The 16184-nt window shown below is 53.9% G+C and overlaps 1 protein-coding gene across 16 annotated transcripts in view; it reads right to left on the bottom strand.

The window, feature by feature from the left end:
• MEAK7 (MTOR associated protein, eak-7 homolog) overlaps positions 1-16184 on the bottom strand; it is a 28569-nt gene that overhangs the window by 11412 nt on the left and 973 nt on the right. For 7 of the 16 annotated variants that reach the window (XR_006263309.1, XR_006263312.1, XR_006263311.1 and 4 more), the window contains exons 1-6: positions 12943-13280; positions 9813-9994; positions 8125-8355; positions 7626-7770; positions 3893-4321; positions 1234-1352 (exon numbers count right to left, since the gene is read on the bottom strand). Coding sequence is in view for 8 of the 16 variants with exons in the window: in XM_043435712.1 (XP_043291647.1) it covers positions 1234-1352; positions 3893-4321; positions 7626-7770; positions 8125-8355; positions 9813-9971 (1083 nt within the window). In the remaining 8 variants the exon portion in view is untranslated. Of the gene's footprint in view, positions 1-1233; positions 1353-3892; positions 4322-7625; positions 7771-8124; positions 8356-9812; positions 9995-10907; positions 11214-12942; positions 13284-16184 lie in introns of those variants that run through there. The other 9 variants (XM_043435712.1, XM_043435713.1, XM_043435714.1 and 6 more) reach the window with 6 other exon arrangements.

Here is a 16184-nt window from a genome sequence, read left to right as displayed (position 1 = left end):
GACTCCACACTCCCAGTGCGGGGTGGGGGGCGGGCCCCATCCCTGGTCAGGGGGCTAAATCCCACATGCCATAGCTCAGTTCACCTGCCGCAAGTAAAGACCCAGCGCAGCCAAACAAATAAAATATCTTAAAAGGAAATGCAAGTGACAACAGAGGACAGAAGAATCCAGACAATCAGACCCAGAGACTGCAGTCTGTAAAACGAGGGGAGAGGTCCTCCCAGCGCTCGAGGCTGGGAAACCTGTGTCCGGGACCCCAGGCCCCAGGCCCCTGTGCTGGAGCAGACGTGTCCCTCACTCGGGGCGGTGACGGCAGGGGGCAAAGGAGGAAGCTTTCCGGCTCTAGGAGAGTGGCTGGCAGGAACAGAACTGCTGTTCAACCTCTCTGGTCCCCTTCTCCGGGTGCCGCCTCCACCCCGAGGCCCGGAGTTAACACTGAGCAAGAGACCAGCGCGGACACCAGCCCAGCTCAGGGCCGCCTCTCCCCTCCGGCCGACTACTGACCCACTGAGGCCGAGACCCTCGCCCCTGTCGACACCAAACTGCCCTTTCAGAAGGCATCTCAGGCCATCAGGAGGCCCAAGGGAGCCCCAGAGAGAACCAGGGAGGAGCTCGGGGCCTGCTCCACACCAATGAGGTTGACCCACCTTCCCCGCCCCTCAGTGCTGCAGACTCGGGACTGGGAGTTACCTGAGAGATGCTTTTCGTTAAGCGGCAGGGAAGAGAAGGAGGCTGGTGCTGCTAGGAGACACCTCTCGCACCCAAGCTAAGCATCTGTGCGGGCGCCCATCCCAGCTCCTCACCCAGTCCTGTCCCCACGTCCCCCACCGTTACCTGTGGCCTTCACCCCTGCCCGCTTCTTCCTGTGGCTGAGTCCAGCCTGACAGGTCCAGGGAGCCCAGCCCTGCCCCCGGCACGAGTGCCAGGGCAGTGTCTCCAGTCACAAAGGCCACGGACCGACCACCTGATGACCAGGAGCCTGGTGGAACCCGTCATTCGCACACAAAGCCCAAAAATGCCCCAACAGAGGCCCCGTTTTTTCCGAGGGAGAAGTTCGGTCGTGGCTGTCACTCCCGGCGTCACCACTCCGAGATCCGGGCAGGATGGACCGGACACCACATGCTGCCCGACGAGGGGGCGAGTGCCCCGGGGCACGTTGGGGCCGGGGCTGTCACCGAGGGATGGACGGCACCACGGGGCCCGTGCCCAGCCACCCCCAACCCTGGTCCTTACCAGGCCATTGGGGATGGTCTTCCGCCCTTGATTCAGGTACATGTAGTGGTCGTTGTAGCCCGTGCAGGTGTACACGGCCATGCGGGGGGAGACGGAGAACAGGAAGCATCTGTCATCCCCTGAAAGTGAGCAGAGCGCAAAGAAGGCGGATCACCCACCGCAGCCGGGCGTGCGGAGGAGCAGGAAACGCAAACAGGCCCACTCAGAGGCTGAGCTGGAGGAGCTTCTTGGGGTCCTCGGCGTGCGGGGCAGGGGCGGGGGGGCTCCCACGTGTGGGAGTGGAGCCCTCAGACCAGTGGGCAGATCCCAGACCCACGGCTGCCCGGGGCCCGTAGGATGAGCTGTGGCTGGGAGGCGAGGGTGACCGCCAGAAAGGAACGTGGCGTCTGCCTGCTGGGGACGCCACCCTGCCACCCTGCCACCCAGAGTCAGAAAGGGCAGCCTCGTCTCTGCGTGGGAGCAAAGGGCAGGCGGTCACTGCAGGCCCCGGCTGGGTGCCCGCAGGGCCTCAGGCACGTCACCCAGGGGACGGAGGACGCCTGCAGATGCAGCTGGCTGGGAAGGGGGGGCGCACCCTGGGAGAGGTGACCCTGCACCTTCACCTGGGCACAGGCGTGGGCACGCTCCACTCAGCGGAGGTGCAATCAGAGCTCCAGAAATGAGGAGCCCTCCACCTCAGACTCCTTCCCCACCCTCATGCACTCACTGCGGGGTGGTGACGGAGGGCACACACACCCCGCCCGGGGACCTCCCAGCCAGGTGGGAACCAGGGCCGTGCCCCAGAGCCGTGGGATCTTCGCCGCCCCTCCGCGGGGACAGTGTGAGGGCACCTGACACTGGACCCAGCTCAGGCACTGGGGGAGGAAGCCCCAGGAAGCAGGCGGGCGGCCCGAGTATGGAGGGTGACATGAAGTGGGCTCTGAGCCCCAGGAGGCCTTGCGGAGGACGGCCCTGGGCGGCAGGCGGGCCTGGACGGGCAGAGTCAGGACCCGCGATGCCCAGGCCTCCCCTCCAGATGGACCCGGGGGCCTCCGCAGGGACTCGGCTCCTCTGAAGCCGGGAAGATGGAGACGGCCGGGTGAGGGCCCCTCCGCGGAGGAGGGACCCCCGAGGGGACGAGGAGGGCATGAGGGAGCAGCGGGACCCCTCGGCCGTAGAGCCAGGTTTGTGGGCGCTGGAGTCGGGGAGGAAGGGAGGTGAGCCTGGGGAGGCCACAGGGACCGGGAGACACAGGGCTGCCCTCCAGGCTAGAGACTCAGGCTTGAGTCCACGTGCCCCAGAAGGACGGGTCTCGCCTCCAGTAACGTCCTGGTCCCACCCAGCCCTGGGACCGTCACTTCACCTGCCGGTCCCAAGGCTGCCTGTCGGCCAGTGTTTCCTGGCTCCTGGGTGCTGAGTGAGGTGTCCGGGCCACAGAGCATGGACCTCACGCTAGTCCATCCTGGGATCCGTGCCCAGAGGGACGGGCCACCTGGGGAGGACGACCCTCCACTCTAGGGCGCAGGGCAAGCGCCGAGGAGTCACATGACCTGCAAAGGCGTCAGTCCCACGGCGGGGGGTGGGGGTGGGGGGGTGTTCCTTGCCCGACTCTCGCCACCACACCACCCCCCATCACCCCACGGTTTACAGGCTACCATCCCCATGATTCTGGGAACCCCAGGCTCAGAGAGGGTAAAGCACCCCGCCCAGGACAGAGCCAGACTCCACCCAGTGCTGTGGGCCTTTGGCTGCCCCTCGGCCGGCAGAAGCGGAAATGAAGTGACCCTGTGGGTGTCACGTCTCTCCAAGGCACAAATACTCGAGGTGACTGTTTGGGGGACCAATAGATGAGAAATGCCCAGGATGTGAAAGGCATCTGTGAGGCTGGGCTGCCCCCTGCTGGAATCCTGGCCTCACACTTCACGACAGAAAGAGCTCCCCTCTGAAAAGCTGGTAACTGCATTTTCCCACGGTTCTTCAAGCAGAGGAATGAATGCTGCTCTCATAAATGTAAGCTGGAGACGCAGCGGAGCTGACCTTTGGGTTAATACAAGAGGAGCTGGAAGAAGTACACGTTTCAGCTAGATAATAATGACTCGGGGCTGTTCTTCCACGTCCTTGAGCAGAGCCTCCAATCACACAGAGACCCAGCTCATCATCCCCAGGGCCCCCTCCCCATGATGCTGTGACAAGGTGGGCAAGCAGCTCTCTGTCCTAAACCGTGTGCAGACAGAGGAGCCAGAGCTGGGCTCCTGCAGTCCTCCTCCACGTTTGGGGCATGGGTGGCTGTTGGCAGAGGGTGCTGGTATGGCTGGCTCCCCAGTAAAAAAAAAAAAACCCTGGGCACTGATGCTCTAACACAGCCCTGCTGGACATCACTGCACCATTTAATGATGCTGAGCCGCTGTCTCCTCACCTGAAATCCAGGGGTGAGGACACCTGTCCGGCTTACCTGACCCGGCAGCCAGAGTCTGTACAGAAATCCGTGAAGTTAAACCTCCATAAACACCATGCTTCCCCATCCTCCCAAACACGTCTAGAAAAAAATGCTTGGGGGAGGAGATGGAACAAACAGCGCACATGCTCTGGCGGGCTCAGAGGTCTCCATGTGGCGGCTGAGGGACCGGAACTTGCCAGGGGCGCTGCGCTACCACGTGGGGCTCGGGCGGCCAAGTCTCACCTTGAAACTGAGGCTTGACTTCCCAGGAGCAGGAGGCAAAGCCCCCAAACACGTGGCCGTCGCAGTCCTCAAGCAGCACCAGGCAGGGCCCCCTGTGTGTGATGCGCCCGCAGAGCTGGGCGAAGCTGTTCCCGTGGAGCTCAGTCGCGAAGAGCAGGCGCCAGCGGAGCCGCCGCTCCTGGGGCAGGTGTGAGTTGATGTAGATGACGGACAGGATGTCCAGGAGGCTGGCAAACTCCCGCTGCGGGTCCACCTGGCGCTCGGGGACCAGGGCGGCCAGCTCGAGGGTCGAGCACAGGAGGAGGAAGCCCTGGTGGATGATCAGGCTCAGAAACGTGGCCACTTGGTGGGCCCGGAACACCCAGTCCTCCAGCACAGCCTCGTCACAGTCACAGTCCAGCCACTGAGGCCCCAGAAGCTTCCCGCCACCTAGGGGAGGAGAAAACAGTGCTGGGGGGTGGGGGTGGGGGGGCAATGACATCATCTCTGTCTGCTTTCCTGAACCTGCTCTTTCCAACAGGGGAGCCACACGTGCAGTTCATCTGCATCGAGATGCGCGGTGAGTGTAAAATGCACACCCCGTTTCAAAGACTTGGTGTGGAAAAGAGTGTAAAATAACTTTTTTTTTTTTAACATCGCCGAGGTTAAAGTATATTTTGGAAATTTTCTTAAAATTAATCTCACTTGTTTCTTTTTGCTATTTTCATGTGGTTACTAGAATATTTAAAATTTCACATGTGGTTGCTTTGCAGTCCACATCCTACCCCTGTTGGATGTGCTCATCTAAACAACTCAACATCAATGCTCTTATCTTTTCTCTGCAGTCCCAGCTGTATTTCAGAGGCCAAGAAGACACTTATACCCCCCACCTGGGGCCCTGAAACTCCCCAGCATCCCTTCCTAAGAGGGCTGGCTACACCAACTTTGACTGTGTCGCTCAGTCGTGCCCAACTCTTTGCAACCCCATGGACTGTAGCCCACCAGGCTCCTCAGTCCATGGAATTTTCCAGGCAAGAGTACTGGAGTGGGTGGTCATTTCCTTCTCCAGGGGATCTTCCCGACCCAGGGATCGAACCCTGGTCACCTTCATTGGCAGATGGGTTCTTTACTGACTGAGCTACCTGGGAAGCCCTACATCAGGGTAGTGGTTGGTAATTTCCTGGGCAACCCTCGATTTATCTGGGGAGAACAGGTTTCATTAACTACAAATTATGCTTCATTGTTTCCGACCAACACCTATGGTTCTGATTTCTGTCTCTTACCTACCAGGAACAGAGGTGACGTGGCAATGGCACCAGAAGACAAACTATTGGGACTTCACACATATATTATGGTCTTATATATTAACAGTATATTATGTTATTATTCTTTCCAAGTTCCAACGACCTGTGTTTAGAAATCCAGCTTTATAATAAATCAGTAACGTTTTTATAAAATAAGTCAACTTTGTTTTATACGTTGACAAGTCTACAAGATTCACCTCAAGGTATTTTTAAATTCCAAGTAGATTGAAATAAATACTGTTTCCCTGCCAACAATAGCAGAACACATTCTTCTCAAGCAGGTCCGGAATATTCCTCAGAGCAGACCATATGTTAGGCCATAAAGCATGCCTGGATAAACTGAGAAGAACTGAAGTCATGTAATGTATGTTCTTCAATCACAGCCTAATAAAATTACAACTCAGAAGGCAATTTGGGAAATTCACAAATACATAGCAATTAAAGAGTATACCTCTGCACAACCAATAGGCCAAAGAAGAAATCATGAGGGGAGTCAGAAAACACTGAGCTGAATGAAAACAGAAACACAACATACCAAATGCGATTCAGCTAAAGCAGTGCTCAGAGGGAAATGTATAGCCATAAATGCCTATATGAAAAAGAAGAGAGACCTCAAATCAACAGCCTAACCTTCTACCTTGAGAAACTAGACAAAGAAAACCAAACTAGACATCAGAATCAAGCTGCCAGATAACAGGACATGGAACTCACCTCTTCCCACAAATACATCAAGAGTACATCTACAAGACTTCCTTGGTGGTCGGGTGGTTAAGCATCCACCTGCCAATGCAGGAGACATGGGCATGATTCCTAGTCTGGGAAGATCCTACATGACCCAGAGCAACTAAGCCTACACACCACAGCACTGAGGCCAGTGCTCTAGGGCCCGCATGACACAACTACTGAGCTCGCAGGCCACAACTACTGAAGCCCGTGTGCCTACAGCCCACACTCTGCAAGGAGAAACCAACACAGTGAGACGCCCACGCGCCACAACTAGAGAGCAGCCCCACTCACAGTCAGAGAAAGCCTGCGCACTGCAACAGAGACCCAGTGTGGCCAAAATTAAGTAGTTAAAAAAAGAATACATCTGCCGGCCGTCATCAAGAAAACCTACAAAACATAAATGCTGGAGAGGGTGTGGAGGAAAGGGAACCCGCCTACCCTGCTGGTGAGAATGTAAACTGGTTTACAGCCACTACAGAGAACAATATGGAGGTTCCTCAGAAAACTAAAAACAGAGCTACCACATGATCACACCCAGACAAAACTATAATTCAAAAAGATCCATGAACCCCAAGGTTCATAGCAGCACAACAGCCAAGACATGGAACCAACCTAAATGTCCATTGACAGAGGAATGGATAAATAAGATATGGTACATATGTACAATAGAATATTACTCAGCCATAAAAAAGAACAAAGTAATGCCATTTGCAGTAACATGGATGGACCCAGAGATGATCATACTAAGTGAAGGAAGTCAGAAAGAGAAAGTATGATATTACTTATATGTGCAATCTGAAATACGACACAAACCAACACATCTGTGAAACAAAAACAGATTCACACGCACAGCAACAGATGTGTGGTTGCCGATGGGGAGGAGTACGGGGGAAGGACAGATTGGGAGGTTGGGGTTGTGCATGCATGCATGCGCACTCTATCATGTTCGACTCTTTGCAACTCCATGGACTATAACCCACCAGGCTCCTCTGTCCATGGGATTTCCCAGGCAAGAGTACTGGAGCGGGTTGCCATTTTCAATTCCAGGGGATCTTCCCTACCGCATCTCGTGTCTCCTGCATTAGCAGGTGGGTTCTTAATTACTGAGCCATCTGGAAGCCTGAGGTTGGGGTTAGCAGATGCAGACTATTATATGTGGAATGGGATAAGCAATAATGTCCCATTGTAGAGTGCAAGGAACTATATTCAATATCCTATTACAAATTATAATGGAAAAGAATATATTTAAGTCTAAATGAGTCACTGTGCTGTACAGTAGAAATCAACACAACACAATCCACAGTACTTCCATTTAAAAAAAAAGGGGGGGGGGACCAAACTAAATCTAAAGGAAGCAGAAGAAAGGAAATAAAAGACTTGAAGATAAATGAAATAGAGGTTAGACAACAGAGAAAGTCCACAAAATCAAAAGCTGGCTCTTTGAAAATAACAAGAAGTGAACAAACCTTTAGCTAGACTGACCCAGAAAAAAAGAGAAGGCTCAAATGACTAGCATCAGAAATGAAGGTGGGGCATCACTACGGACCTGGCGGAAATAAAGATTATGAGGAAATACTACGAACAACTGTGTGCCAAGGAAGAGATAATCTCAACGGTCCTCCAAATTTGAAAGACACACACTTTGCTGATTTCAAACTTTAATACAAGATGGCGTGGAACCACTCTCCGACGCCAAGGTCTAGGGACTAGGGCAGGGCACTTGCCTTGAAGCTTCATCTCGGAGCACAGCTGGGCGGCCAGCAGCGGCACCCTGGACGGGGAGCCTGGGGGTGGCTTCTGACTCCAGCCTCGCAGCTCCTGTCTGTAGTTCAGCACGTGCACCACAGAGCCAACCAGGTCCTCTGTAAACTGGGAAGATCACAATTTCACCATTAATCGCACCGCCGTTGTACCTCTGACCCACATCAGATCAACATGGAGAAGGGCGTCTTGTCTCACTAAGGCCAACGTGGTGGACCCCAGGGTGGGAAGAACCATGTGATTTGGGTAGTTATTCAGTTTTCCAACGATGCCCTCGGCTGGTCTAGTTGGCTGATGCCTCTTTGTCCAGGAGTTCTGACCTCAACCGGTTATGTGGTCCAGGGTCCCCCCAGCGGGGACTTTTGCACAAGGCCTCCATCAGCTGCTGCATCATCCTGAGCCCCCCAGCAAGGCACATCAACACTGCCTGGGGTGGCTGCGAAGCACCTGCTGGCCTCTCACCTTGTAGACATCTCTTGCTTTCACAGGACCTCCTGAGGCAGAAATCATGTTCAGGATCACGAGACTCTTCTCCTCGGCAGTTCCTTTCAACAGGTGGGACATGGACACTGTGAACTGCTTCTGGGAGATGTGCTCACTGGGCCCCTTCGCCTTCCTGCTGCCGTCCACCCTCTGCATGCCCTCGAACAGTCTGGTGACCATCTCTGGGGGAAGAGCGTCCCCCACATGGCCCTGAGGGGACAAGCAGGTGAAAAGCCCAGACAGGGTGCAAGTCAGACGCGGTAGGATGACGGGAAAACAGGTAAGGAACCAAGACCAACTGCTGCTACCAGCAAAGAACCTTCCCAGGTCCCCATTGCACCATCTCTCCCCACTAAGGGCATCATACCACCCCAGGACCCACACACCTGACGTGTCCCGGCCCCTGGCTCATCTTGGCCATCAAACTCTTCTGTCATCGGTTCTCATACTGCCCTCCAGACTTCCCAGTCTCCCCAGACTGGCCAAGTCCTTCCTGCCTCTGGCCATTGGCTGCTTTTCACTCTACTAATGTCTTCTCCATTCTAGTTTGAGCAGCTGCCATGTGCATGTCTGAACTTATCTCCTTATGGAACACACGGTCTGTGTAGTGCTACACTGGTCTCCTCTGTATCAGGGATTTCCAGATATATTAATTATCTATCCAACTTCTTTGTGCTCAATATGCATTGGAAAGTGGAAGAGGGATAAACTGGGAGATTGGGATTGACATATACCCCCTACTATATATAAAATCAGCCTTCCCTGGCGGCTCAGACAGTAAAGAATCCATCTGCAATGCAGGAGACCTGTGTTCGATCCCTGGGTTGGAAGATCCCCTGGAGAAGGGAATGGCTACCCACTCCACTATTCTTGCCTGGAGAATTCCATGGACAGAGGAGCCTGGTGGGCTACAGTCCATGGGGTCGCAATGAGTTGGACACGACTAACACATACACGTATATAAAACAGGTAACTAACAAGGAGCCACTGCATAGCACAGGGAGCTCTACTCAATCCTCTGTAATGACTTCTATGGGAAAAGGATCTAAAAAGGAGTGGGTGCATGTATTTGTATAACTGACTCACTTTGTTGTTCACCTAAAACTAACACAAGATTGTAAAGTCACCAGAGGGGCCAAAGATGTCTGTGATGTCCACACTCTGAGCACCCAAATGCACGCGGTTAAGAGCCCCAAGGAACGGAACCAAAAGATGGGGAAGCGGGCAGTCCTCACTCCTTGTCAGGAGCACCCTGACCCTGAAACTTCGTTATTTTGTTGGGGAAACAACAAAATTCCTAGGACATCAAACACTTACAAATCCTGAAGGCCAAGGTGGACTTGAAACTTGGCAGTTATCAGACCCACAAGGACAGGTTGGGCAGCCCATCACCCCTTGCGGGGAGAAATCAGGGTATGGCAGTACAAGAGACGGGAAGCAATCAGCCCCTCTGGTCAAACTCAGGTGGGAAAAGTCCCCGAACAGTGTGAAGGCAGAGCGGAGCAGCTGCCACACTGGCCACAGAACCCACAAGGCTGAAAGTAGGTACGATCTGTTCCTTCACAGAAAACACATCTCTCCGTGTTCCCACACCTGCCTTACAGGAACTGAGGGTCAGCAGCAGCCTGACCCCTGCTCCAAACTAAACATGAACTCCCGACTGTTACCCTTGCCTTCAGTGCCTGCAGAGAGAAGGATCTGTGCGAGGTACTGGAGCCAAGATTCTCCGACGACAGAGCATCGAACAGCCTGTTGACCTCAGCCTGCTCCCCGGGGAGAAACCGCGAGGAGAACTCCTGTTCTGGGTGACTCTTGCTGTTCCCCATCTGTCCCTGTGGCTGGCGGGACTCTGCAGGAGAGAAATTCACACCCAGTTAGAGAGAGAAATCAAATATGTATAGGTGGCTCAGTCGGTAAAGAGTCCACCTGCAGTGCAGACCCGGGTTCGATCCCTGAATCAGGAAGGTCCCCTGGAAAAGGAAATGGCAACCCACTCCAGTATCCTTGCCTGGCGAATCCTACGGACAGAAGGAGCCTGGTGGGCTACAGTCCATGGGGTTGCAACAGTCAGACATGACTTAGCGACTAAACCACATATATATTTTAACTATTTTGCTGTTTTATCTTATTTTATTGCTGCATGACATGTGGGATCTTAGTTCCCTCACCAGGGATTGAACCCATGCCCTCTGCATTGAAAGTGTGGCATCTTAACCACTGGGGCACCAAGGAAGCCCCAAAATATGTCAATCATAGAAAATAAATGTCAGTAATTATATGGTCAAGGTAAGCAACACTGATCTACTTGCAAAATGCAGCAAAAATGCAAACCTATGTAGTGTTTCAATGTGGTAGAAATTATTATTATTATTATTATTTTAGTTGCTCAGTCATGTCTGACTCTTTGTGACCCCATGGACTGTAGCTCACCAGGCTCCTCTGTCCATGGGGATTCTCCAGGCAAGAATACTGGAGTGGGATGCCACTTCCTTCTCCAAGGGACAAATTAGTTTACACAAATAAAATGCGAAAACTCAGTCAGATTCCTCTGACTTCTCAAAGACTGCTCATAACTGCCAATCAACTGTCTGGATTTCTTTGTTCCAAAATACTTTCTAAGCTAATGTAACTAACAGGTAGAAAAATCAGGATTTTAATCTAAATATTCATTTTTTTAAAAAACCTGAGTTGAAAACATAACCTGTAAGGGTGGATGATTACACATATTTAAATAAAATCAACACCTTGCACATATCACCTACAGAGCAGAAGTGCCATGGGACACACTCTTCCTTTGCGATCCTGGCTTCTCCTGGCGGCTGGGCAGCCTCAGGCAAGTGACCAAAACTCTCTGCGCCCCAGGTTTCTCGTTTGTAAAGTGGGAATGATCACAGCCCAACCTCAGATGGATGGGATCTTGGCGCACGCTGGCCAAAGCTGTGAGAACCCAGCCCAGGCCTCATCTCTGGGAGGGATACTGAGAGAGGCTGGCACCCAAAAGCAGCTGGCCCAGGGGCTGCATTCGGGTCCCAGACCTCATCACAGAAAGGGGTCCAGCACCATCCGATCCACGGATTCAGACAGAAAAGCACATCCGAGATGAACCAACCACACAGGAGGCAGACTGCCACAACTTCCTAACTCCTGTCTTTAGACTTCATCTGGGCCCCACCATGGTCAAACTGCTGGGGAGAGGGACACCCCCCCCCGGCCCAAAGCAACAGCCCACAGGCTCCCCACAGGTCACGTGGAGGGGGCAGGCTGTCCACAATCCAGGTGGAGCATGGATCACAGACCTCAAGAGGAAGCGGGGTACACGTGGGGCCTTTTTTCTTACTGAAGTGAGATTCACATAACACCACAAAATGACCCATTTCAAAGTGAGCAATTCAGTGGCATTTGGTACATGCACAATGTGGTGAGACCACCACCTCCATCTAGACCCAGAACATTTCCATGACCCGAAAAGAAACTCCACACCCATTAGTGGTCACACCCCATTCCGGGCTCCCCAGGCCCTGGCAACCACTAACACACTGTCCCTGTGGATTTGCCTGTTCTGGACACCTCGTGTAAATGAAATCATCCAACACGTGGTCTTTGGGGTTTGGCTTTCTCCACTCAGTATGACATTTTAAGCGTTCCTCCATATTGTAGCATGATTAGGACTCCATTCTTCTTGGGTGAGTAATATTCCAGTGTGTGAAGATACTGTGTTTGGCTTATCCATTCAGCTGTTGATGGACATTTGAGCTATTTTCTATCTTGAGGGTGCTGTGAACATATGTGTACATGTACTTGTTCGAGTCCCTATTTTCAAATTAGGAGGGGGATGGATATACCTAGGAATGGAATTGTGGGATCGTATAATCTAATATTTATTTTTTGAGGAATTACCAAACTGTTTTCCGTTTTATATTCCCAGCAGCAAAGCATGAGGGTTCCCATTTCTCCACATGCTCTCCAACATTCTTGTTATTTTTCCGTCTTTTTAATCCCACCGTTGTGGGGCAGGGGGGGCATCTGCCCTGAAGAGGACGCCTCCAGCACAGGGCTCCTAGGAGGGGCTCCAGCACACTCGCAAAGGCTGCTCCAAACGGGGGCTTATGCAGCCCAGGCATTTTGATCTAAATGCTTCCACTTCTCAGCTTTCTCAGCAGCTTAAGAGCTGAGAAGGAAAGCTTCCAGCCCCCGGCTTGGATTCCAGTCTGCGAGAGGCTTTCTTGTCTCTGAAATACAGGGGGCGGCACCTGCTGGTGCCTGATCCCCTTCAGGGGGCACAGCCCAAGCGGCCTTGCCAAGGCAGACCTGTCCTCTTTGTCAACTCTTCTAAGAACCCAAGAAACCATCCGATCAGTAGGACGTGCTGAGGAGATGAGCCATCTGCACTGTTCTGACTGGGAAGGGGGCTGTGGGTTATTTTGGGACCCCGCACGGTGACCTGATCTGCCTGTGGTTTTGCTTCTGCTTGTTGCTACCCCCACTTTGCTTACATTACTGGTAAATTGCAACAGCTTTAGTCAAAAATATTTTCAGATTCATACCCTCCCCAAGCAGAGAAATTCAAGATTTCTCTCAAGATCTCTGCTAATTTATCAAATCACTGAAAACTGATCCCTCAACCTTCCCTGCATCCCTATCTTGTTATCCTGCTGAAATCCTGAAAATGCAAGTGTATAAAAATACACCCTAGGAATTCCAGTTTGTTCTCAGGGTCTTCATACCAAAGGTCATCACGACTTTTCACATCCTCTAGAAAACTTTAAAGTTTGTGACACTAGAAGGCTCATGACTCACCTAAACGCTGGGAGAGATGACTGCCTTCTGAACACCTGGGGGGTCTTTGAGATGTTAACACAGCTCATGTCAGAGCTGGACCCTCCGGGCCGGCTGATAGCCGTGCCCACCCCAGTAGGCTCCCAAGGCCAACCTGGCAGATGCGTGTGGTCCACTTGGAACGTCAGATGCCAGTCCCCGTGAGCAGTTCCCTTGGGCCCCCCATCTGGCTCGGAGGGCCCTCCTGTCCACCTCTGCACACCTCACCAGCTACTCAGCCTCGGGTTCCAAGACTACCCAGCGCTCCTGACTTTCAGAGAACTGACTACTGCCCTGAGGGACACAGACCCCTCCTTGCTCACTCTGCTTGGACCCCACCTCCACCTCCCACCCTCCCCCAGGTTCATGCCTGACTCTCACACCCGTAGAATCTGAAAATCATAAAGGAGACTCTGCTCCGTGGCCACCTGGTGGCCGGCACCCGAGCCAGCCTGGTGCATGCGGATATGCAGACACACTGGTCCAAGGCCTGCTGTTCCTCGCCCGCCCCTCAGGTGGACAGCCTGTTCCCCACCACCTCATGAGATCCTGGGAGCAAACCCCAGGAGGCCGGCCTGGCCCCCGTCCTGAGAAAACCAGGCCCCCCACATTTGGCCCCCACGGGCCACACTCCTAGGCCCCAGGCACTCAGCAGCCCCGTGGATCAATGCCCTCAGTTTACCACTCGTGACCGGTCCCTGCCCACCTCTGCACCCCACGGCCCACAGCACCTGGGTCCCCAGGAAGCAGGCAGAGGATCCAGCCGACACCACCTCCAGCCCCTTTCACGGTGATGCCTCTAAATGCTGCACCTCAGATTCCCCACATCCTGGGAGAGCGGCCTTCCTTCTCAGGACTGAGGAATCGCTCTCCCAGGGGCTACCAGCCTCTTTAAGGGGGACGTCTGGGGCTGAAACGCTGCCGGCCTGTAAACGCCTCTCCTCAGACGTCCCCAAGTGTTCCACGGCTGAGGACCCAGTGCAGCCAGGGGCTGTCCCACCAGGTCACGGGCCCGCCGCCTCCAGGACATTGGCTTTCCTGACACCGGCACAGGCATCTAAGTCCTTCCACAGATGACGGTGTCTCCTGGGCCAGGCCCCGTCGGGGGGCGGGCAGACAGAAGCCTCAGACAGGGCCTGCAGGAGCGTCCCATCCAGCAAACAGTGTGGAGATCGGCAGGGAGGGGGTGAGCAGAACACAGGAGACAGCGAGAACGTGTCCCAAAGGACACAATGCGGCTGGGTTTTCCAGCACCCAGAGGTGGCTCAGCCAGGAAGCCAGCACAGTGCACAAAGGCGCAGGGTGAATCCAAGATGGTCCAGGCGAGGTCTGGTGTGGGGAGGGCGCCTGAGGCGGCTACAGAGCAAGGCCGGCCCTCCTCTGCCTCTACCCAACCCCTCACTTTCAGCCCACCCAGCCCCCTCCTCTGGCCCACCAGAAACAGGCTCCTCCACTGCTGTCGGGAGACAGCAGCCTGGCCTCCAGGGGGCCTGAACACCCACAGGAAAGGACCGAGGCCGGGCGAGGCGCTTGCAGGGAGGACCAGAGGGGAGAAATGCAAGGAGACGTGCAGCCCATGGCATGGGGGGAGCTCAGGGCGGTGCCTGGGGGAGATGCCAGGAAAGGCCCAGAAGCGGGGCAGCCCGCAACACTGGATTTCCTTCCAGGAGGAGGGAGAATGGGGTGTGGCAGCCTCCAGCCGGACAGCCTCTGAGGCCACGCCCCCTGGCCCCACCCACCAGTCTGGGGGTCCACAGGGCACCGGTGAGAAGACGCATCTCAGGACAGCTCTAGGAGGCTTCTCTCGTGGCTCGGTGGTGAGGAGTCGGCCTGCCAATGCAGGAGACATGAGTTCAATCCCTGATCTTGGAAGACCCCACGTGCCGCGGAGCAACTAAGCCTGTGCACCTCAACCACTGAGCCCAAGCTCTAGAGCCAGGGGGCCCCAACTACTGAGCATACGTGCTGCAACTACTGAAGCCGGCATGCTCTAGAGCCGGTGCTCCACAACAGGAGAAGCCACTGATATGAGAAACCCGAGCACCAGAACTAGAGAACAGCCCCTGCTCACGGAAACTACAGATAAGCCCACCCAGCGATGAAGACCCAGCACAGCTAAAAAAAAAAAAAAAATCAGAAAAAGTGGCTGAATGATTGAATAAGTGAATGCAATTTAAAAAGAAAAGACAGCTCTAAGGATGCCCCACCTTCTGCTAAAAAGGCCCCCCAAAAGGCAGGATGAAGTGATGGCAGTGGTACAACGTTCCCGAGTTCATCCTGCCTGGACGCCATCACCTGAATCAGGCCTGAAACCTTTTCAATTAACTTTGGGGAGGAACTGAAGGCCTTAGACATGCCCTTACTTCTCCCCAAAGGCACATTTCTGAACTTTCAGTCCCTGAAATGGTTTTCTCACAGGACGCTCCTGGGTGCACCTTGATACGTGCAACAGAATTTTTTCCTGGCAAGCCGTGCATAAAACCACCCAGAGCTGGCCTGGGTCTCCTGCAGGTTTAGTATATCATGTTCTCTGTCAAGGGGACACACCTAAATGTTTCTTTAAAGTTGCTAAGCCCAGTGGTTCTCAACTGGGGGTGGTTTTGTCTGCCAGGGGACAGCTGGCAATGATGTCTGCTTGGCACAGCCAGGGAGGTTGTGGTTCTAGCCACTGCTGCCACCTACTGGTTAGAAACCAGCGGTCCTACAAAATACCCTACAATGCACAGGACAGCCCCCACAACAAAGAGGACCCCGCCCCAAATGTCAGGAGGGCTGGGGATGAGAAACTGGTGGAGCTGAGGGGCAGAGCAGGACGGTCGGGACTGGAGTGCGCTGATCTCCACAGAGTTTGCCTCTCTGGACAGGGGACACAAAGATGCATAGATCTGAGTTCAAGTTCTGACATTGGCTGGTGTGACTGTGGGCAAGTTACTAAGCCATTTCCAGCCCTCGTAAAACAGGGAAGGTGCCTCCAGTCCTGTATGTAACGAGCTGGGGGTAGGGATTAAATGAGGTAACATAGGGCATTTAACTCAGCTTTCTGTAGGCCAGAGGAGACACATGAGCTCAAAGCAACAAGATCTGAGACCTTGAACTCAGATCTATACATCTGCCTTGCAACAAGGGGAACAGCCCAGCTTGGAAAAAACAAACCCCTCAGTGCTGGGGAGGGAGCCAGGAGCTGTTTTTCCTGCAGAATGGGCCACAGTAAACTGGCTGGCATC

This window comes from Cervus canadensis, chromosome 18 (assembly GCF_019320065.1).
Source record: "Cervus canadensis isolate Bull #8, Minnesota chromosome 18, ASM1932006v1, whole genome shotgun sequence".
In the NCBI taxonomy this organism is placed as follows: domain Eukaryota; kingdom Metazoa; phylum Chordata; class Mammalia; order Artiodactyla; family Cervidae; genus Cervus; species Cervus canadensis.
Note: the sequence above shows the minus strand (reverse complement) of the source record. Positions and strands in the feature narration are given on the sequence as shown.